Raw genomic sequence first — 22155 nt, 5'->3', positions numbered from 1 at the left:
TGAGCCTCTGTAGTCTTGTTTTATGATCAGCATTTTAATGCTTTCCATGCATTCATTTAGTTTGAGCCCTCACAACAACCCAATGAGATAACATTTCCATTTTACCTATAAGAAATCACACAGTATTAAGTGGCAGAGCCAGAATTTGACCTTGAAATCTCAACTAAAATACAAACGTTTATTTGAATAAAGAAAACTATTGTAAAAATATTACTCTTCAAGTTTATCTGCAGAGAGCCATGGCTACAGATGGGAGCTTAGTATGGGAGTGACTATAAATTCTTAGGTTTAGAGATGATACCATCTGGATACCTTTGCTTGAACCGTGCAACCACATCTGGGTCTAATAGGTGAATCCCATCCAATTGGTTTCCAAGGGTGATCCTGAAACAAGGAGAAAAGAAGGGGCAAATTAGAAATCCTGAAATTAAAGACCTTAACAGTATTAAAAGATACACTGTTTTTGTTAGGACTGCCTATCATCTCATCAAATATTCATGCCGATTCTTAAAAGTACAATATGTGATAATTTGGTTCAAAATTGGCAGATTCTAGTGTTAAAACAGGCTGGACCTGTATTATCTAAGGGTTAGTAACTGAAGCCTAGCCAGACCTACTTCATAGCTTTGCTGTAATCAGTATTCTTGGAATAATGGTGAAAGATACTAAAATTGTTAACAGATTACTTAGTAACCATGGGTGGGGGGCGGGGAGATTTAGTGTATCCCATTAAATGGCTGAGGAAGATCCTTAATTTTTTTTTTTTTTTTGAGATAAGAGTCTCACTATGTCACCCTCAGTAGAGTGCCGTGGCGTCACAGCTCACAGCAAAATCAAACTCTTGGGCTTAAGTGATTCTCTTGCCTCAGCCTCCCAAGTAGCTGGGACTACAGGTGCCTGCCACGATGCCTGGCTATTTTTCTGTTGCAGTTATTGTTGTTGTTAGCAGGCCCCCCACCAGCCTTGGTGTATGTGGCTGGTACCCTAACCACTGTGCTACAGGCACTGAGCAAAGATCTTTAATTTGTTAAGAGTAGAGACCACAGGGCTGCAGTGGCTCACACCTATAATCCTAGCACTCTGGGAGGCTGAGGTGGGTGGATTGCCTGAGCTCATGAGTTCAAGACCAGCTTGAGCAAAAGCGAGATTTTGTCTCTACTAAAAACAGAAATACTGGTCTCAGGGCAGGGCCTATGGCTCAAAGGAGTAGGGCGCTGGCCCCATATACCAGAGGTGGTGGGTTCAAACCCAACCCTGGCTAAAAATTGCAAGAAAAAAAAAAAAAAGAAAGAAAGAAAAGAAATACTGGGCTCAGCGCCTGTAGCTCAGAGGCTAGAGTGCCAGCCACATACACCAGAGCTGGCAGGTTTGAACCTAGCCCTGGCCTGCCAAACAATGACAACTGCAACCAAAAAATAGCCAGGCGTTGGGGCAGGTGCTTGTAGTCCCAGCTACTTGGGAGGCTGAGGGAAGAGAATCGCTTAAGCCCAGGAGTTTGAGGTTGCTGTGAGCTGTGACGCCATAGCACTCTACCAAGGGCAACATAATGAGACTCTGTCTCAAAAAAAAAAAAAAAAAAAAAGAGTAGAGACCATAAAGAGCAGTGTTTTGAATCCTAGAACCTGGTAGTGAATGTTGAAGAGTCCTGTAAAACAGTTTAAATACAAGCTTAAGTGGTCATGACTATAAAGCTCATTTACAGATTGGTGGAATGTACAGAGTAGCTCTCTTAACTTCTGACCTTGACCATAAGATAGTTTTGCCCCAGGAACTAGCTTGTTCTCTAGTCACCTTACCAGTTGGGTTGCACATTGTGCGGTCGTCCAAATAACTCAATTTTGCGTGTACCAGGGGATAGTCTCTCAATCATGCCATAGATTTCATCTGGTTTATGACTGGTTGAACGAACCTAGGAAATAAAAACTAGCTACTTTTAAAGTTACCCAAAATTATAATTCTACCCATTTTCTATTACATTTATGATCCAAATGAGAAAAACTTAGGATGAGGATACACCTGACGTGGATAACTGATATCAATGAAAATGTGGAAGTTTTGGGTGGCGCCTGTGGCTCAGTGAGCAGGGCGCCGGCCCCATATACCGAGGGTGGTGGGTTCAAACCCAGCCCCGGCCAAACTGCAACAAAAAGAATAGCTGGGCGTTGTAGCGGGCACCTGTAGTCCAGCTACTTGGGAGGCTGAGGCAGGAGAATCGCTTAAGCCCAGGAGTTGGAGGTTGCTGTGAGCTGTGTGACGCCACGGCACTCTACCGAGGGCGATAAAGTGAGACTCTGTCTCTACAAAAAAAAAAAAAAGTGGAAGTTTTGAATTACTGGGGAGGTACATACCTCAGCTACAATCACATCACAATCCAGACCCTGGTTGAAGCCTTGGGGATTTCCTTTGACACCAACCTGCTCACCATAAAAAAGAGATTACCTTATGAAACCACAGCTTTTGAACTTTTTCTCAATAAATCAAATAATCCCTCTATGCTCTGCTTACTGAATTAGGCCCCATAGCTGCTCACCAAGCAATGTTCCTTCCCATGGTTCAACCAGTGACCTGTACGGCCTGTCCGGATGATGCGTTGCAGTTGATTTGTCTTCACCCAGATAATTTCATCTACCCGTTCATAACTGTAAGCGTAAGAAAGAAGAACTGGAGCTTTAACTAGGCTCTTCTTGTTTGGGGGCCTTACCATCCACAAAGGCAAGGAATCATAGGGAAGACTCTGGGGAAAGGGAATGCCTACAGCAACAAGTATTTATTTCCCTCAAAAAAAAAAAAAAAAAACAGACTGCTACTTACCCCCAGAGGTTTAGACATTCTCTGCCTAATTCCATGGCCCTAGAAAGAAAGACAACTACTTGTATGTTCATATTTTTTCCCCTATAAAATATTTGATGTGTCATTAACAGTAAAAACACTTTCAGTTCAGTGAACATTTACATGTAAAAAACCATTACAGCAACAGAGTAGATCTAAGAATGAAAAATAAAACATCTATTCTCAATAACCTTACCTTTCTCAAACAAATGTAGTTACAAGTAATAACTGTGTTATAAACAGGCATTAGGGTTCAGTAAGGGAAAAGGTTGAATCAGTCATACATTTAAAGGCAAGGCTGGGAGACAATTTTTGTCACTTCTGGTAGAGTGCCATAGTGTCACAGCTCACTGCAACCTCCAACTCTTTTGGAGCTCACCACAATGCCCGGCTTTTTTTGCTGCAGTTGTCACTGCTGTTTAGCTAACAGGGGCAGGGTTTGAACCTGCCACCCTTGGTATATAGGGCCGGCGCCCTACCTGCTGAGCCACAGGCACCACCCTGAAAACCCAGGATTTTATCTCCCACCCAGTACTCTTTCTGTATCTGCCCAAACCTACATATCTTTGAACTGCATTACCTGCCTGTGACCCAGAGGAAGAGAAAGCCATCATCCTGCAGTACGGGTATGTTGAGCCTGCGCATCTCATCATCTGTCAGGGTCCCATAGGGCAGCTCCATATGAATGTCCCAGGGTGGGTCAGCCATCACAACTGCAAACTTGCCCAAGATGCTGACGTCCAGGTAACGGATATCACAACAGATCCACTGTGTGAGGTGGTATTTGGTCATCTTCCCTTCCTTCACTCTCAGATTCATGGCCCCAGTCCCTCTGTTACATCTGATTTTCCTGTTTCCTTATAAGTACACCTATCCCACTCCATTTCCAATCAGCAAAACAGATTGCTGAATTATACCCTGCTTTCCTACATGTATGACTTCCTACGCAAACTTAAGTCCATGTGTTGAACTGAGTTGTCTGAGCAGACAGGTACCTGAGGGGGGAAGAGTCGATCTGCACTGGAGTCACCTCCAACACTCTGTGTAAGAGCAAGCTCCTGACTTGGGGTATGGTCTTTGCTGCCAGGAGCCTCAGAATCCATGCAAGCATCAATTTCATAGTGAACATATTTGCAGGTATCCATGTGGAAACATGTGTTAAGAAAAGAGCAATCACCTAAAGACTCATCGGTGTGTTTATTGATAATTCGTCTAGAGAAATAAAGGAGAATCAGAATCAAGATGGCGTTCAAGAGGTAGACCTTAAAATTCAAGTTCCAAATGGTTTAGGCTTCCTCTAAGAGTTTTAAGGGAAGAGAAATGGATGACATGGAAATCCGTAATTCACACTGAGGAATAATTATAATTTCTCTCTGAGCAAAGACTTGTTTTTTTCTTTTACCACCGGTAGGAAAGCAGTACAGGAAGGATTTGGTTGGTTAGAGAATAAAATACTGACCTAAAAGTTCAGGTTCCTGTTTCTCCTAAGATCATCTTCCTTCCAGAGAACTTTAACTTTTTCATTGTGGCCTAGAGACAGATACCTTACTATTGCAAGAAGAAGGGAGCATTTTAAGAAATCTCACAGCTTTTTGGGTGTACAGCCTATATTCCTTCCCACACAATGCCACTTCTGTAAGTATACCTTCAGCATCTAGAGCAGTGGTTCTCAACCTTCCTAATGCCGTGGCCCTTTAATACAGTTCCTGTGGGTCATAACCCACAAGTTGAGAACCGCTGGTCTAGAGGACTTAGACAAATCACGAACCAAATAATAGGATTACAGACAGAACTCAAATGACTGGAAGGAATGTGCTGAAAGGGAATGACTGCTTCTGGGAAACCCATCCCACATCATTCCCTCCCAAGAGACCTGAAGTGCAGCTTGCGACAGGGTCGATCCGCATCACTGGCTTTCATGCACTCCTCCTTCGTTCCATAGTCACAGAACTCTTGCACTTGGGCTCGACCTCGTGAACGAAACTTTTCAACAATGGATTGTTCCTTGGCTGTTGTTGTATTTAATAGTTCTAGAATCTCCTGGCTGACCTGTGACAGAAGCAGCCTTGGATTTAAAAGGGTTTGTAGGTCAAATTAGCTCTTAAACTACCTCTGCAAATTCTGTTTAACAGCAGTGTCTTATAAAGGGAGAAGTCAGCTAACTTAAGATATTTGGAACCTCAAGATAAGAAATTTGTCAGGGGGCAGTGCCTGTGGCTCAAGGAGTAGGGCATTGGCCCCATATACCTGGGGTGGTGGGTTCAAGCCCGGCCCCAGCCAAAACTGCAAAAAAAAAGGAAATATGTCAGGGATGCAGTCCTTCCTTACAAATCTACATTTAGAATGAAATTAAAATACAAGAGGCCTGGTTTCTAATGCTAGGCATTAAGCTAATCTTCCCTCCCCAGGAAAACATTTCTTCTGACAAAAACCACTTTTATTTACTGGGTATTTAGCCAAGGTACAGTAATTACTATTCAGATCGCAAGACTATTCAATAATTCTATTATGTAAGAGAGTACTATGGTTATCCTCACATTACAGATGGAAGACTAAGGCTTGAGAGAAGTTAATCAACTTGTTCAAACTCCAGGTAGAAGCAGCAAATGGAAGAGAACTTTGTTAGCATAACAGATATACTCAGAAACAAACTGCATTATTTAATCATAAGTTTCCATAATTACTGGTCTATAAGGCTATCTTCTAGTATTCCTATACATTTATGTCCCTGTATTTCTATATTTGGATTCCTCTTCCCTTCATCTGAAGAGTTTTCCAGATTCAATGACAGATTCTCAAAAAGGGTTTTTTGAAATTAGCATAATTGACATTTTGGGTCAGACAATTATTTCCTTCAATTCTTTGTTGTGGAGGGTTGTCCTGCTATCACAGGATGTTTAGCAACATCCCTGGCCTCTATACACTAGATGTCAGTAGCATTCCCCATGTTGTGACAAAGAGGTTTCCAGACATTGCCAGGTATTCTGGGAAAGGGGAGAGGGTAGGAAGACCATCCTTACAAAACCACTGCTTTAAATTCTCCAAGAGTTACTCTTTGCCCTAAGGGTAAATCATCCCTCTGGATCAAAGCTATAACTAAGAGGATACTGTGAACAGTATTTCTATACGACACCTACCTTTTTGCTCTGTTGTTCCTTAGTGGACTGCTGGTTCAGTAGGCTCTCTATCTCCAGATCAACATCTGAAGCAGCATGTTTCCTTGATTTCTTGGCTGGTTCCTTGGCTGGTTCTGATGCTAAAGAGGCCTGACTAGAGGCTGAAGAGCTAGCAAAGGCGGCTACTGTAGTTGAGTCCTGTTCGGCACGCCGCTTCTGCCCTACGATTGTCCCTGCTACCTCCCCAGAGCCCTTCTTTTCTGCCACAGCACCCATCATGGCAGAAAGCTTGGAATGGTCAGCGTAAGTCACAAGAGTGGGATGTGCATCATCTTGTAAGAGGCCTCGCTTTACCTCAATCAACTCCTGAGCTGCAAACTTCTGTAGGAGGCTTTCCACCCCATCTTGAGTGGCAGGGGCATCTGGCTGGAGGAGGAAGATAGGAGAGGATGATAAGACATTGACCATGACCTGAAAATAAATCATAGACCCTAACTTTATCAGGTCATTACCGTGGAGATGGCAAGACGAATGGACACAGCATCAGTGGGCAATGTTAAGGCCAGATCAGAGAGGTGGTGCAGCAACTTCTTCTCTAACTCGGGGTCTGTAGCTAATTCAGGAACTGCTGAAGCTGTACTAGGCTTAGGGCCACCAGAAGTGGGGACAGTAGGCACTGGGCTGTCACTACGGAAGGTTGGGGATAGTGCTGCCTCTGGATTCCGTAAATCTAAGAATAAAGAAAAGTGAAAATGAAAAAGGGCAACAACTGTCAGCCTACACATTCCTTGGAAGCATTCCCAATACACAGATCTTTTATTTCTTTTCTTTTTTGAGACAGAGTCTCACTTTGTTTGCCCTCGGTAAAGTACGTGGCATCACAGCTCACAGCAACCTCCAGCTCTTGGGCTTAGGCGATTCTTTTGCCTCAGCCTCCCGAGTAGCTAGGACTACAGATGCCTGGCACAACACCTGGCTATTTTTTGTTGCAGTTTGGCCGGAGTCGGGTTCGAACCCGCCGCCCTCAGTATATGGGGCCGGAACCTTACTCACCGAGCCACAGACGCTGCCCTAGATCTTTTATTTTATACAGGAAATTCTTTGGGACCAACTTTAGTACCTTAGTATCTTTCCTGAATCAACCTTAAACATTCACTAGTTTGCCAAGATAATCCTAGATTTTCTAGGAAACACCTACTCTTTCTCTATTGGGTGAGAGATGTTTTCCTAATTTCTTGTCCTTGCTATGCTGCAAAGCAAGTAAATTAGCAGAATTAGCAGCACAGCAAATTTTTTTTTGCAGTTTTTGGCCGGGACTGGGTTTGAACCCGCCAACTCCGGCATACAGGGCCTGCTCCCTACTTGTTGAGCCACAGGCACCACCCCCAGCTATTTTTTAGAGACCAGTCTCACTCTGGCTCAGGCTAGTCATGAACTCGTGAGAGCTCAGGCAATCCACCCACCTCGGCCTCCCAAGTGCTGGGATTAAGGCGTGAGCCACCACACCTAGCTCTAGCATAGCAAATTTAAATTTCCAGTCACCTCTGCTCTCACTTTAAATGTTATGCCCAACCTACACTTTAATAAAAGCCAGAAATATTTCTAACAACCTAAATTGGAATCAGACTAACTTTTTCAGGCGTGTAATTTGAATATTTTTTTTCTTGAGACACTGTCCCACTCTGTTGCCCTGGCCAGGCAACCTCAAAACTCCTGGGTTCAAGCAATCTTCCTGCCTCAGCCTTCCAAGTAGCTGGGACTACAGGTATTCCACAACGCCAGATAATTTCTTTTCTATTTTTAGTACAGATGAAATCTCTTTTTTGCTTAGGCTGGTATCTCAACTCCTGAGCTCAAGTGATCCTCCTTGGCATCCCAGAGTGTTAAGATCACAGCCATGAGCCATGGCACCTTGTAATCTGAATTTTAATGAATCAAGACACTGGTCATCAGAGAGTGTACAGATGGCAATGTTAGATGAAGAATGATGTGACCTGAACCACTCATTAACACAAAAATCTTATAATACTTTGATGAAGCCCTAGTTACCAAATGTTTATTTTCTCACTGTGTATTGTTATAATCTACTATTAATTCACAAGGTGGGTAGTCATCTTACCCTTAATAAGATTCAAAAAGTTCACATTAGTTGGGCATGGTGGCTCATGCCTGTAATCCCAGCACCTGCGAGGCCGAGGCAGGTGGATTGCCTAAGCTCACAGGTTTGAGATCAGCTTGAGCCAGAGCGAGACCCTATCTCTAAAACAAATAGGTGGGCATTGTGGCAGGTGTCTGTAGTCCCAGCTACTTGGGAGGCTGAGGCAAGGGGCTAAGGCAGGAGAATCACTTAAGTCCAGGAGTTTGAGGTTGCTGTGAGCTATGATGCCACAGCACTCTACCAAGGGCGACAAAGTGAGACTCTGTTTCAATAAATAATAAAATAAAAAGTTCACATTAGGACAATGTACTACCTTTGAGAAAGCCTAATGTGATTAATTTAGTTAAAATACACATGAACTATTAAACTCTTAGGACCTGAACTGTAATTCCATTTTGAAAAAATTTTCACCTTGCTTACTTCTTAGCATTCCTTTCCGTTTAGCTGAACCTTAGACTAGAACTTAGCCAGCTAAACTAATAACAGTTCTTTCTTTTGTCAAAGAGGTGCTGTACATAAGGAAGGGTCATGAAGCACTTTAAAGGTCTGGATGAAAAAAAATTAGAGAGTAACTGATCTAAGTAAAAAATATGTAAAAAATGGGCTCAGTGCCTATAGCTCAAGTGGCTAAGGCACCGGCCACATACACCATAGCTGGTAGGTTCGAATCTAGCCCAGGGCTGCCAAAAACAACGATCACAACTACAAGCAAAAAATAGCCGGATGTTGTGGTGGGCGCCTGTAGTCCCAGCTACTTGGGAGGCTGAGGCAAGAGAATCACTTAAGCCCAAGAGCTAGAGGTTGCTGTGAGCTACCCAGGGCGACAGCTTGAGGCTCTGTCTCAAAAAAAAATGTAAGAAATGTGAGTTAATAATTACTATTTAACTTACTTGGAAGACTATAAACAAAATTTTGGCATTGAACATAACTGGACTGATGGGCCAGGCAAGGTGGCTCCATACGTGTAATCCTAGCATTCTGAGAGGCCGAGGTGGGTGGATTGCCTGAGCTCTAGAGTTCAAATGCAGCCTGAGCCAGAGTGAGATCTGGTCTTGTAAAAAGAAACAAACAAACAAATAAACAAAAAGACCAGCCGCAGTGGCTCACACCTGTAATTCTAGCACTTTGGGAGCCAAGGCAGGTAGATTTCCTGAGCTCACAGGTTTGAGACCAGCCTGAGCAACAGTGAAACCCCTGTCTCTAAAAATAGCTGAGTGTTGTGGCGGGAGCCTGTAGTTCCAGCTACTTGGGCAGCTGAAACAAGAGAATCCCTTGAGCCCAGGAGTTTGAGGTTGCTGTGAGCTATGATGCCATTGCACTCTACCAAGAGTAACAAAGTGAGGCTCTGTCTCAAAAAAAAAAAAAAAAAAATAGCTGGGCACTGTGGCGGGCACCTGTAGTCCCAGCTACTTGGGAGGCTGAAGCGAGAATCACTTAAGCCTAAAATTTTGAGGTTGTTGTGAGCTATGATGCCACTGTGCTCTACTGAGAGTAAGAAAGTGAGACTCTGTCTCAAAAAAATAAAGAACTTGGGCAGCACCTGTGGCTCAGTGGGTAGGGCGCCAGTGCCATATACCAAGGGTAGCAAGTTCAAACCCAGCCCCGGCCAAACTGCAACAACAACAACAAAAAAGCCAGGCATGTGGCGGGCTCCTGTTCTTCCAGCTATTTGGGAGGCTGAGGTAAAAGAATAGCCTAAGCCCAGGAGTTGGAGGTTGCTGTGAGCTGTGTGATGCCACAGCAATCTACCAAGGGCGAAAGAGACTGTCTCTACAAAAAAAAAAAAAGAAGAACTGGACTAGTGTTGACTGCTGAAATATCTTTGAAATTCAGAGATTCTATAAGCCTAATAAATTTTAGCTAAAATGCCCTTATTGTGTAAGTATAATTAATATTTATATTTAACTCTGAGCTTTCTTTTATCAAGTTTTTAATTATAAAGTATAAGGAACAGGCTCACCACCCGTAGCACAGTGGTTATGGCGCCAGCCACATACACTAAGGGTGACATGTTTGAACCCAGCCCGGGGGTGGGGGTGGGGGTAGCGCCCGTGGCTCAAAGAAGTAGGGCGCTGGCCCCATATATGGGAGGTGGTGGCTTCAAACTCGGCCCAGGCCAAAAAAAACTGCATTGACTCTGAGATTCAGTATGGAGTCATCAGTTAACTTCTTATTTTTTTAAGTATCAAAAAAATAGACAATATTTATAAATAAAAGATAATTTCAAAAGAGTCAAAGCATTCTATAATAGACATACTCTTCTTTGACAATGTGAATGTTACTTACTTTGCATTATTATTATTGCTTAATATTTCAATGTAGCAATTGTCTGATTCCTTTTCTGAATGTATTTATGTTCGTTCGTTCTTTACGAAGTTTTTGTTTCTAGTCCTTATCTTAAACATTGTTATTGTTATTAAATTTTAAGTCTTTTTAATTTTGTGAAGGCAAAAAAAATGGAAACCTAATTAACACATGTATATGTAAAAACTAATAATAAAAAAACACAAAAATTGAATAAATATTATATTTCTTAAAAACCAAACCAAACCAAACCAAGAGTTTGAGGTTGCTGTGAAACCACAGCACTCCACCCAGGGTGACACAGTAAGACTGTCTCAAAGGGTGGCGCCTGTGGCTCAGTCGGTAGGGCGCCGGCCCCATATACCCAGGGTGGCAGGTTTAAACCCGGCCAAAACTGCAACCAAAAAAATAGCCGGGCATTGTGGCGGCCCCCAGCTACTCGGGAGGCCGAGGCAAGAGAATCGCTTAAGCCCAGGAGTTGGAGGTTGCTGTGAGCTGTGTGAGGCCACGGCACTCTACTGAGGGCCATAAAGTGAGACTCTGTCTCTACAAAAAAAAAAAAAAAAAAGAAAGACTGTCTCAAAAAAAAAAAAGTATAAGGAACAATTATAACCAAAAGACAAACAAAACTATAAAAACAACAGACGTGAACACAAAGTAATCAATGTGGCTTTTAAAAAGTTAACCTTATAGATCACTTTGTTGAAACAAACAATACTTGAATCCTCAGCTCTCTTTTTCCACTTGCTATTTCTGAAGGGGAAAAGAAACTATTCCATACCAAAATTAGATAAATATAGCCTGGCACGGTGGCACAAGCCTATAGTTCCAGATTCTGGGGCTGCTGAGCCAGGATTGCTTAAGCCCAGTTTAAGCCTATAATGTACTATGATGATACCTGTGAACAGCCACACACTCTGGCCTGGGCAACACAGCAACACCCTGTCCCTAAAGCAGATAAGTAAAATTAAATAATAAGGGGCAGTGCCTGTGGCTCAGGGAGTCAGGCATTGTGATGGGTGCCTATAGTCCCAGCTACCTGGGAGGCTGAGGCAAGAGAATCACTTGAGCCCAAGAATCTGAGTTGCTCTGAGCTGTGACACCATAACATGCCACCCAGGGCAACAGTTTGAGACTCTATCTCAAAAAAAAAAAAAAAATGTATGGGACCATTAGCCCTTCTTTTTGGACAACTCATAAGATAACCCACATCCTACTATTATTACATACCTGATAATCATTTCAATGACCTTCAGGTAGTAAATGAGACTTTCCACAAGACATGTTTCTCTAACTTCTTTAATATATTACCCAAGTACAATCTGTTTCACTACAATGCAATTTAGCACTATGTGTTTGGTAAATAAGAGAATGTCAGAATAACAGAAAGCTTGTTGGTTTATACATGATTTCTTTTCTCCTCATGTTAATGTTTTGAAGTGGTCAATATTAAGTCTCACAGTTACAGAGCAACCTTTGTCAATATGTAAACACCTTCAGAAAAAAAAGAACCTTATGGGAATGACTTTAGTGGCTTCAAGAACTGCTATACTTTGTACTGTGTTAGGCTATCTGGAAAGATGCAAATCCAGATGAAGAAACTGCAAAGACATTTCCCAAACAAGAACAAGACTGATGGCAGCAGGAAATGGAAACCCAGGATATAGGCTGCAAATTTGTAATGACTTTCATTGCAAGTAGAAATGTCAGTGGAGATTGAACTGTGCTGGTGTTTTAAGTGCTTTTGGTAGAATTGTTACTGTATGGGCTCTAATAACAAAGTTACATAGGTTCCAAATAGGCTTCTTCTAAACCTTTTCTTCAGTAAGACCTGCTATTTTTAATGCATGCGTTTGCAGAAAAGCAAGGTTTTTCAGGAACTCACATATAAATATAGCACAAATGCCTATAATCACATCCTTCTAGAATGCTGTTTTTGAAGAAGTTGATGAGATATTTAAGTCCAGTAACTGATAAATAAGAAGCAACTACAGTGGAGCATGGCTTATACCTGTAACACTAGTGCTTTGGAAGGTTGAGGTACGAGCATAGCTTGGGCCCAGTTCAAGACCAGCCTGGGGAACAGAGCAAGACCCCGCCATTATAGCTTTTTTTTTTAATCGGCTAAGAATGGTGGCAAGTGCCTAAACCGTAGCTCATCAGGAGGTTGAGGTGGAAAGATCACTTGAGACCAAAAGTTCAAAGTTACAGAGAGCTATGTTTGAACCATGGCACTCCAGTCTGGGCAACAGAGCACGAGATCCTATCTCTGAGAAAAAAGTAAAGTAAAATAAAGAAGCAACTGAGTCATCTGTTTACGACAGAGGTGTAATTAAATGTCCTGTTTTCAATCTAAAATTGATATGGCCTGTAATCCCAGCAATTTGGGAGGCCAAGGCAGGAGGATCACTTGAGGCCAGGAATGTCAGACCAGTCTGGGCAACATGGTGGGACCCCGTCTCTACAAAAAATAAAAAATAAATAAAATTAGCAGGGCGTGGTGGAGCACACCTGTGGTCTCAGCTTATCAGGAGGGTGAGTGGGGGAGGAATGCTTGAGCCTAGGAGCTCAAAGTTAGAGAGCTACAATCCAGTCACTGCGCCCTAGCCAGGTCAACAGAGCAAGAAAAGATCCTGTCTGGGGGATGGGGGGCTTTTTAAGAAATAAAACTGATACACATTGGACTGGCACAGTGGCTCACGCCTGTAATCCCAGCACTCTGGAAGGCCAAGGTGGGGGGATTGCTTGAACTCAGGAGCTCAAAACCAGCCTGTGCAAGAGGAAGACCCTATCTCCACTAAAAATAGAAAAACTAGCCCAGTATCATGGCAGGCACCTGTAGTCCCAGCTACTCAGGAGGCTGAGACAAGAGGATTGCTTGAGCCCAAGAGTCTAACACTGCTGTGAGCAATCATGATGCCATGGCACTCTACCCAGCGTTACAGACAGAGACTCTGTCTCAAAAAAAAAAAAAAAAAAAAAGAAAGACACACATAAAAGTCCCAAAGAATATTAAAAAGCAAAACAGAAAACTGGATCTATAACAAAAAGTCAAGGGAGTTTGAAGTTTATATAGCAAGAAAAACATTCTCTCTCTTGAGTAATTCAGGAACTACTCCAAAGCTTCACTACTAATAATTCTTCAATACTTCACTGTCCTTTTACCTTCTCTTTAATTATCTAAGTCCTGTATAGACATCAAGGCAAAATTCAAGTGACAACTCCACTATAACAGCTTCGCTGACTATACCAGCTCCTGTTACTCTCTTCACTGTACTGACTGAATTCATTCATTTGGTATCTTACATTTATTATTCCTGGCTTTGTGTAAGTGTCTATCTTGATTCCCAACTCAACTTTAAACTTGAGGGTGGGGCAATTTCTTACTTATTTTTGTCTAGCTAGACTCATAAACACTACAGATACTCAATGCTTATTAATTATAGTGGGAGTATCCTGCCAGTGCATCTTCTAGTTCCAGGGCCCAAACTGTGACCACGTGAACCTAATATGATCAAAACAAGATTTCTAGATGGTGTCTAATATACTGATAAACACTAGAACAAACTATCACACAGTGATACAGATTCACCATCTTTGCAAAGTTTTGGAATTGATTTGCCTTAAATAATACAGGGTTTGTGCCAGGGGTGGGTAGAACAGAACTTGACAATCTTTTAGAGTTCCTTCACGTTTTATGACCATGACAAAGGGAGCAACGGGTGGGGAGAAAAAGTTTATGGACCAAAAGCAAATGTTTTCAGATTCTTGCTAGGTATATAAATAGTTAGGTCAATGCCAGTTCCCCACTCATTCAGAAACACAGACAGCCAACTCTGGCAGGCCATGAAACTAGGAACTGTGAATATAAGGTACGGGCCTTGCTCTTTGTGCCCATAACCACAAAGAAATCACCCCTACAAAGCAGTCCCTATAACCGAGAAAAAACAGCGCCACAGCAGCAACAAAAAGGGGGACTTGCTGCTTCGCGGGACAGGGACTGAGAAGCCTCACAAAGGTTACGTTCTCGCAAATTGAAGAGGAGTGGACCAGGCGGCCGCGAGTGGGGTTCCAGTGTCTGTCCGGTAAAAGTGAGCTAGAGGAACCGAGGCGCAGGGGGAGGGGGCACCGCGAAATAATTGCAGGTGGGCGAACGTCTGTGCTAAGCGGGGAGAAGGGGTGCCAGCGTAGGAGGCGTTAAAGAACTGGCCATTTGGGTATGGACTTGGGAGCTCTTTCTCCCTCCGGGCCTCCCTGGCTGAACCTCGGACCCGATGGCCCCGCGCCTCACCTAAGTGTCCCGAGTCCTGCTTCCGCCTCCGCTGCAGCCTCTCCCGCAGAGAGTCCAGCTGCTTCTTGTGGGCTTGGATAGAGCTCCACGTATCCGACATACTAAACTTCCTGACCTGACGCGTCTCAAATAAGGCGCGGCTAACTAGCACCTCCCAGCCCTAGCGCCAACCTAAATCCAATTCTCTCGCGGACAGCTGGAGGCTAACCGGAAAAGGATCCCCTGCGTAAGCAAGACGGAAAAGTCTTTCCGGTTTCGTGCTCGCCTGGAGACTGTAATGAGAGCCGCGTTAGGTGTTGACCGAATGGCGGATATACTCCTCATGGGAGCGCTCTCGAGCTTCCGTACACTGTGAGGCTCCGGTTGCCATGTTAGTGCCTGGCAGAGCGGCCATGTTGCTTGTAGACGCGCATGCGGCCATGTTGAATAGTAGGAGCCTCTGATCCTATTCCAGGAGAGGGTTGATACTTGTGTCCTCAGAGTTGATCCGTGTGAAGATAAAACTCGTAGAGTGCATCACACATAGGTCAGATTTTATAAATGAAGGAGCAATAACTCCTTTTCACGGTTTGGTACTAACATATTTTCCATTGACGGTATTGTAGATTTCTGTCTCTAGGGATTCATTAACACTCATACCATTCCTATTACAGTGGCCCCCAAGGCAAGGGGTGGGGAAGGTGTGCGAATGCTGCTTTGTGGGGGAGAGGGCAAGGAGGACCATGCATACAAAGTCTCTGCCTTGGCCGGGTGGGTGTGGTGGCTCATGCCTGTATTCAGAGCACTGTGGGAGACCTAGGCTGATGGATTGCTTAACCTCAGGAGACAATCTCCAGCAAGAGAGAGACACCCCCCCTACTAAAAATGAACTATAAGCAGGGCGTTGTGGCATAGTCACAGCTACTCAGGAGGCTGAGGCTTGAGGATCGCTTGAGTCCAGGGGTTTGAGGTTCCTGTGAGCTAAGACCATAGCACTCTACCTGGGGTGACAGAGTGAGACTCTTGTCTAAAAAAAAAAAAAAAAAAGAAGGAAGAAAGTAAGAAAAGAAAAAAGAAAGAAAAAAATATATCCTCAGTCTTCTACACCACATACGTAAATATTACGTTCAATTGACTAAAATTGAGACCTTCCCAGCATTCTGGGAGGCCGAGGAGGGTGGATTGCCCGACCTCACCCATTGGAGACCAGCCTGAGCAAGAGCGAGACCCCGTCTTAAAAAAAAAAAAAAATAGGCGGCGCCTGTGGCTCAGTCGGTAAGGCGCCGGCCCCATATACCGAGGGTGGCGGGTTCAAACCCGGCCCTGGCCAAACTGCAACCAAAAAAATAGCCGGGCGTTGCGGCGGGCGCCTGTAGTCCCAGCTACTCGGGAGGCTGAGGCAAGAGAATCGCTTAAGCCCAGGAGTTGGAGGTTGCTGTGAGCTGTGTGAGGCCACGGCACTCTACCGAGGGCCATAAAGTGAGACTCTGTCTCTACAAAAAAGAAAAAATAGCAGGACGTTGTGGCAGGCATCTGTAGTCCCAGCGACTTAGGAGGCTCAGGCAAGAGAATGGCTTAAGGGTGGCGCCTGTGGCTCAAGGAGTAGGGCGCCAGTCCCATATGCCAGAGGTGGTGGGTTCAAACCCAGCCCCGGCCAAAAAAAAAAAAAAAAAAAAAAAGAGAATGGCTTAAGCCCAATAGTTTGAAGTTGCTGTGAGTGGTGATGCCATAGCACTCTATCAAGGGTGAGTGTAGGGCGCTGGCACCATATACCTAGGGTGGCAGGTTCAAACCCGGCCCCAGCCAAACTGCAACAAAAAAATAGCCGGGCTTTGTGGCGGGCACCTGTAGTCCCAGCTACTTTGGGGGGCTGAGGCCAAAGAATCGCCTAAGCTCAGGAGTTGGAGGTTGCTGTGAGCAGTGTGACACCACGGCAGTCTACCAAGGGTGACAAAGTGAAACTCTGTCTCTACAAAAAATAAATAAATAAATAAATAACAAGGTCTTGATAAAGGGGATACTAAGAAGGCTTCTGAGGTTCTGGTTGTGTTGTTTCTTATTGTGAGACCTGGCTGCATGTGTGTATTCAGTGTGTGAAAATTAATTAAGCTGGTAAGTGCACTTTTCTGTACCTCTAGTAAACTTAAATACACTTTGTTGTTTTAATGGAGTCCTCTGATTAGAAACACTTGTGAACCACTGAACTATCAAATGTTTATGATGCCAAACAATGTTTCAGAAAAATAGTTTGACAAGCATGGCTCCAGATTTCAAAGAGTTTGTGGCCAGGTAAAGGAGTTTAATTAATATTGAACCATCTTTACAACATATAGTAGACTAAAAAATAAATGAGATTGCAAAGAAGAGGAGAACTCCAAGCCAGATAACTCAGGAGGATAGTGAAGGAAGCTAACTATTAAGGTTCAGGCTTAAAGTGACAGGGTTTCAGTAGGTGAGCTCTAGGAGGGAATTCCAGGACATGATAAAAGCAAAAGTCTAAATTAGAAGTATGAAAGCATAATGCATGTTCTGCTGATCCAGATTAGGGGTTTTGTTTATTTGTTTGTTTGTTTGAGACAGCATCTAGCTCTGTTGCTCCAACTACAGTGTAGCAGCATCATCATAGCTCACCACAACCTCAAACTCCTGAGCTCAAGCAATCCTTTTGCCTCAGCCTCCTAAGTAGCTAGGACTGCTCAGCTACATGCCACCACAGGTGGCAAATTTTTCTTTCTTTTTTTTTTTGCAGTTTTTGGCCAGGGCTGGGTTTGAACCCACCACCAGCATATGGGGCTGGTGCCCCACCCCTTTCAGCCACAGGCTCCGCCCTGAGAGGCCTATTAAAATGGATCATGCTCAGGAGTAAGTGTCCAGTCAGCATTCTACTCCATTGGATGACAATTTGAAAGGGCTTCATACTCCTTTAAAAAATACCCCATCCACTAAAAATAAGATCACATAAATTAACACTGGCTATTTTCCCCCTTATTTGTCCATTTATAAAAGGTCGACAGGCTTTTTAAAGTACACTAAACAGTAACATTTTCACCTCTTATTAAGGCAAGTTTGTGAAAATAATTTAATACAACTCGGGCGGCGTTCATAGCTCAGTGGATAGGGTGCCGCATACACTGAGGCTAGCAGGTTCCAACCTGGCCCAGGCCAGCTAAAACAACATGACAACTGCAACAAGAAAAAAATAATAATAATTTAATACAACCAGATCTCTTCATGAACTTTCAGCTTACAATATTTTAAATGTAGGAAACATACAAAAAATTGTATTATAAAAAGCCACCTTGGTCTTGGTGCCCATAGCACAGTGGTTACGGTGTCAGCCACATACACTGAGGCTGGCGGGTTCGAACCGGGCCAGGGCCAGCTAAACAATGACAACTGCAACCAAAAAATAGCCAGGCATTGTGGAGGGCACCTGTAGTCCCAGCTACTTGGGAGGCTGAGGCAAGAGAATCACTTAAGCCCAAGAGTTTGAGGTTGCTGTGAGCTGTGATGCCACGTCGCTCTACCAAGGGCAACATAGTGAGACCCTGTCTCAAAAAAAAAAAAAAAAAAAAGAATAAAGCTTGCCGGGTGTGGTGGCGGCTCACACCTATAATCCTAGCAATCTGAGAGACCCAGGCATGTGGATTGCCTCAGCTCACAGGTTCAAGACCAGCCTGAGCAAGGTGAGACCTCATCTCTAAAAATAGCCAGGTGTTGTGGCAGACACCTATAGTCCCAGCTATTCAGGAGTCTGAGACAAGAGAATTGCTTGAGCTCAAGAGTTTGAGATTGCTGTGAGCTATGACACCAGGACACTCTACCGGGGGTGACAAAGTGAGGCTCTGTCTCAAAAAAAGAAAAGAAAAAGAAAAGAAAAAACTAAAGCTTGTTTCCCCTCCTCTTGAATCAGAGCTGGCCATCTGACTAGCTTTGACCAACAGAATGTGGCAGAAACCATATTCCCTGAGTTCCAAAGCCTAGCCCTTAAGAGGCCTTGCAGTTTTTGTTTTTGTCCTCTTGGAGCCCTGCATCTTCATAGGATTAATTACCCTGATAGACCACTTGAAAAGAGAGAAAGCGCACCCCTATTGGATAAAAGAAAAGGAACAAGGGTTCAGCATTCCAGTCACCCATGAAGGGGGCCAGAAGTAAGGCCACCTTGTATCCTCCATCCCAATTCAAAGCTGCCTGAGTGAGCCCAGTTCTCACCATATGGAATATAGACAAGCCATCCTAGCTGAACCTGCCTGGGCAATCCATGCAGTCACAAGAAGTTACCTAAGTATTAAGTCAGTAAGTTTTGAAATGGTTTGTCGAATAGCAATGCATTACTGAAACACCCACAGTAGTTCTTTGGCTGAATGGGTTTTTCTCTTAAGTTTTGTTCATACTCAGTTTTTTTACTATTTAACCAAAAGCAAAATGTCCACTAGGGTTAGCCAATCTGTTACTAAAAGTTAGAAAAGACAAAGTAATATAAAGGGAAGTCAAAGTTAAGTCTAATTGAGAGTAAGACTAGCGAAATCTATTTTGAGGATCAGGAGAAAGATGTTCTTTGGTTGACCAAGTTCCAGGAATGGTAACCAGGGTCCCAGGTGCAGACATTTGTAAGAGACTAAAATGCACTAATAGAATCTGGGCTTTTTTCAGGGGGCGAATTCTCTCAGAAGCAGAAGCGGAGACAGTTAAGAGTCCTAAAGTTTTATAGGGAGTAACACTGTAAAAGGAAAGGGAGGAGAAAGCAGAATTGGGCACAGAGAGCTGTCAGACCTAGTGCAGACATGACAAATAGGGAGTTGTCAGCCCAATAAGGAGTTGCAAAGCAAAGAATGGCTAAGCCCTTGTACCATACTCAGTCTGGGGCCAGGGGCTGAAGAAGAGGACAGGGATAACCAGGACCTCGCAGGTAGATAGTTGTTTCTTAAAGTAACATTTCAAAAGCAGCATATCTCTGTGTCTGACTAAGAGATATTGTCAGATATTGGTGGATCTTCTATAGTTTTTTTTTTTTAATTATATAACTTTTAAAATGGTAACTGCATAGATTGAGTTAATATCTCGGAGAATGGTGAGAATGAAGGCTGAATTCAAGAGAATTGCATGCCCCCTTTCCCTTCTCCATCTTTGGTGATTAGAGTTACTTATCTCCCTGTCTGGGATTCCACTGGACATTGTTCATATCTGACATAGTACTCAATACCATCATAAACAAATACCATCAAAGTAAAGCATTTGTTTAAAGCTGGGCACAGTGGTACAGACCTTTAGTCCCAGCTACTTGGGAGGATGAGATGGGAGGACCACTTGAGCCTAAGGGTTCCAGTCCTGCCTGGGTAATGTAGTGAGACCCTGTCTCTTTAAAAAAAAAAAAAAAAGCATCTACATTTTTCTCTCCTAGACTGAGCTCCTCTAAGGGCAGAAGTGTGCCTTATTTATATTCATGTGCCATATAACATTTCAGTTAACAATGGACCACATATGGGATGGTGGTCCCATAAGATTATAATGGAGGGGAAAAATTCCTATCACCTAGTGGTGGTGTAGCCATCATAATATTGTAGCATAGGCTCAGAGCCCTTCGCACAGTGGTTATAGCACCAAGGTTGGTGGGTTCGAACAGGGCCCAGGCCAGCTAAACAACATTGACGACTGCAACAAAAAATAGCTGGGCGTTGTGGCGAGCACCTGTAATCCCAGTTACTTGGGAGGCTGAGGCAAGAGAATCTCTTAAGCCCAAGAGTTAGAAGTTGCTGTGAGCTGTGACACTACAGCACTCTATCGAGGGAGACATAATGAGACTCTGTCTCAAAAAAGAAAAAAAAATGTTATAGCATAATTACTTTCTTTTTTATAAATTTAGTGTAGCATATATACACAGTATTTATAATAAAGTCTGCATTAATGTAATGTCCTAGAGACATTCGCTTACTACTCATTCATTAACTAATCAGAGCAACTTCAAGTCCTGCTAGCTCCATTCATGATAAGTGCCCTATACAGGTGCACCTTTTATCTTTTATACCACATACTGTATTTTTACTGAACCTTTCTTATATTTAGATGCACAAATAATTAGTATTGTGTTTAAATGTCTATAGTATTCAGTACAGCAACACACTGTACAAGTTTGTAGCTAGTAACAATGGGCTATCCCATGTAGCATTGGTGTGTAGTATACTATACTATTAAGATTTGTGTAAGTACACTGTATCGTATTCATACAATAACAAAATTGTTTAATGATGCATTCTTCATAACATATCCTTGCCCTTAAGCGAGGCATGTCAGTATTCACTTTCATACCTAACAAACACTTGGTCTCTGAAATAAAGTAAATTCTCAAAAATCAACTGAATGAATGAGCAAACAAGCTGTCTCTTGCTTCTTATAGAATGAAGAGATGCTTTCGTTTATCCAGTTTGAACTAGATCCTGTTTGTTTTATATACAGTGTTTTGCAAATAGCATTTAATTACATTCTCATTCCAGCAGGTTAGTTCATTCAACTTCCAAAAAGATGATCCAGTGAAAAATAAGAGTGGGAAATGGTGGGGCTGAGGATGGGAATGGGGTCACTTGCAAGAAGGAAGAAATTAAAGGTTCTAAGAAGAGAAAATATAAATAGAGGCAGAGAGAGAAAAGAAAATTAAATAAAGGCTGTTAGATAAGAAAGGTCAATGAAAGAAGAAAAAAGCAGGACAGGAGAAGAAAAAGAATGAAAAGGAGACAGAAGAGAATTAAGTAGAGCTGTGAAAAAGGGGGGTGGGGAATCAGGCTTACTGCTGGCCTACCCAAAGAGATATCCCTCAATAGACGCCTCACTGACAGCTGTTACCATAATGGGAACTGGCACCTAAAGAGAAGGCAAGTCTGGTTTAATTAGTTAAATGGTATTATCTATGTCCAATGGGGCTAGGAGAGGTTATGGGGATGGAAGGATTGGTGACCTACCTCTTTCCATAGGCTGAAAGGAAAAACAGATTTACAAAGCTTGGCCAGGAATTAAAGATTCCCATGTGTTCTTATTCACCAGTTATATTTTAAAGGGGCCCTGTACTGCTCTGGTGGGGGCAGCTAGAATCAAACATTAGCTTTACCTTGAATTAATAGGCTTACTTACCTCCTTCCTTTCTGCCTTACAGCCAGCCTCACATCAGGAGTTTTAATGATGTAGCAGGAACTGAACACCATCTCATCACTGAAGGTAGCACTAAGACAGGGAGGGATGTTGCTGCCCTGCATTCATAATCCAACTCTGCCACTAATAGGCTGAGTATCGTTGGGGAAATCATTTTCCCAGTTACATCCTAGTTATAATTGTACAAGTGAAAAAAAAATCTAGAGAATTTAGTAAATCTAATTCTTTGGAAAAGTAATGTCTTGCTACGCCTGTAATCCTAGCACCCTGGGAGACCAAGGCAGGTGGATTGCTTAAGCTCAGGAGCTGGAGACCAGCCTGAGCAAGAGGGAGACCCT

The 22155-nt window shown here is 43.1% G+C and overlaps 1 protein-coding gene across 2 annotated transcripts; it reads right to left on the bottom strand.

Moving 5' to 3' along the window:
- Positions 1–160: 160 nt before the first annotated feature.
- METTL3 (methyltransferase 3, N6-adenosine-methyltransferase complex catalytic subunit) lies at positions 161–14948 on the bottom strand. 2 transcript variants are annotated; one of them, XM_053595072.1, is made up of 11 exons: positions 14699–14945; positions 6458–6675; positions 5967–6371; positions 4703–4878; positions 3825–4041; positions 3410–3597; positions 2812–2850; positions 2531–2639; positions 2349–2414; positions 1797–1909; positions 161–384 (listed from the first exon to the last, which is right to left on the bottom strand). In XM_053595072.1, the coding sequence occupies exons 1-11, from the start codon at positions 14796–14798 to the stop codon at positions 273–275; spliced, it is 1743 nt and encodes a 580-aa protein (XP_053451047.1). In that variant the 5' UTR covers positions 14799–14945; the 3' UTR covers positions 161–272. The 2 variants fall into 2 exon arrangements, with proteins under 2 accessions (XP_053451047.1, XP_053451048.1); XM_053595073.1 differs by lacking the exon at positions 1797–1909 and having other exon boundaries at positions 14699–14948.
- Positions 14949–22155: the final 7207 nt, after the last annotated feature.

Source organism: Nycticebus coucang, chromosome 6, assembly GCF_027406575.1.
Source record: "Nycticebus coucang isolate mNycCou1 chromosome 6, mNycCou1.pri, whole genome shotgun sequence".
Taxonomy (NCBI): Eukaryota; Metazoa; Chordata; class Mammalia; order Primates; family Lorisidae; genus Nycticebus; species Nycticebus coucang.
The sequence above is the reverse complement of the archived record's forward strand: the minus strand, read 5'-3'. Positions and strand labels throughout refer to the sequence as shown.

Bases quoted from the DNA above. Each gene is read 5' to 3' on its own strand.
- METTL3 (XM_053595072.1), bottom strand. From the start codon at position 14,798: ATGTCGGATACGTGGAGCTCTATCCAAGCCCACAAGAAGCAGCTGGAC. The intron at 4,879-5,966 runs GTAGGTGTCGTA...CTTCTGTCACAG, and splicing joins AGGAACAACAGAGCAAAAAG to GTCAGCCAGGAGATTCTAGA. The intron at 2,851-3,409 runs GTAATGCAGTTC...CTTTCTTTCTAG, and splicing joins TTCCTCTGGGTCACAGGCAG to GGCCATGGAATTAGGCAGAG.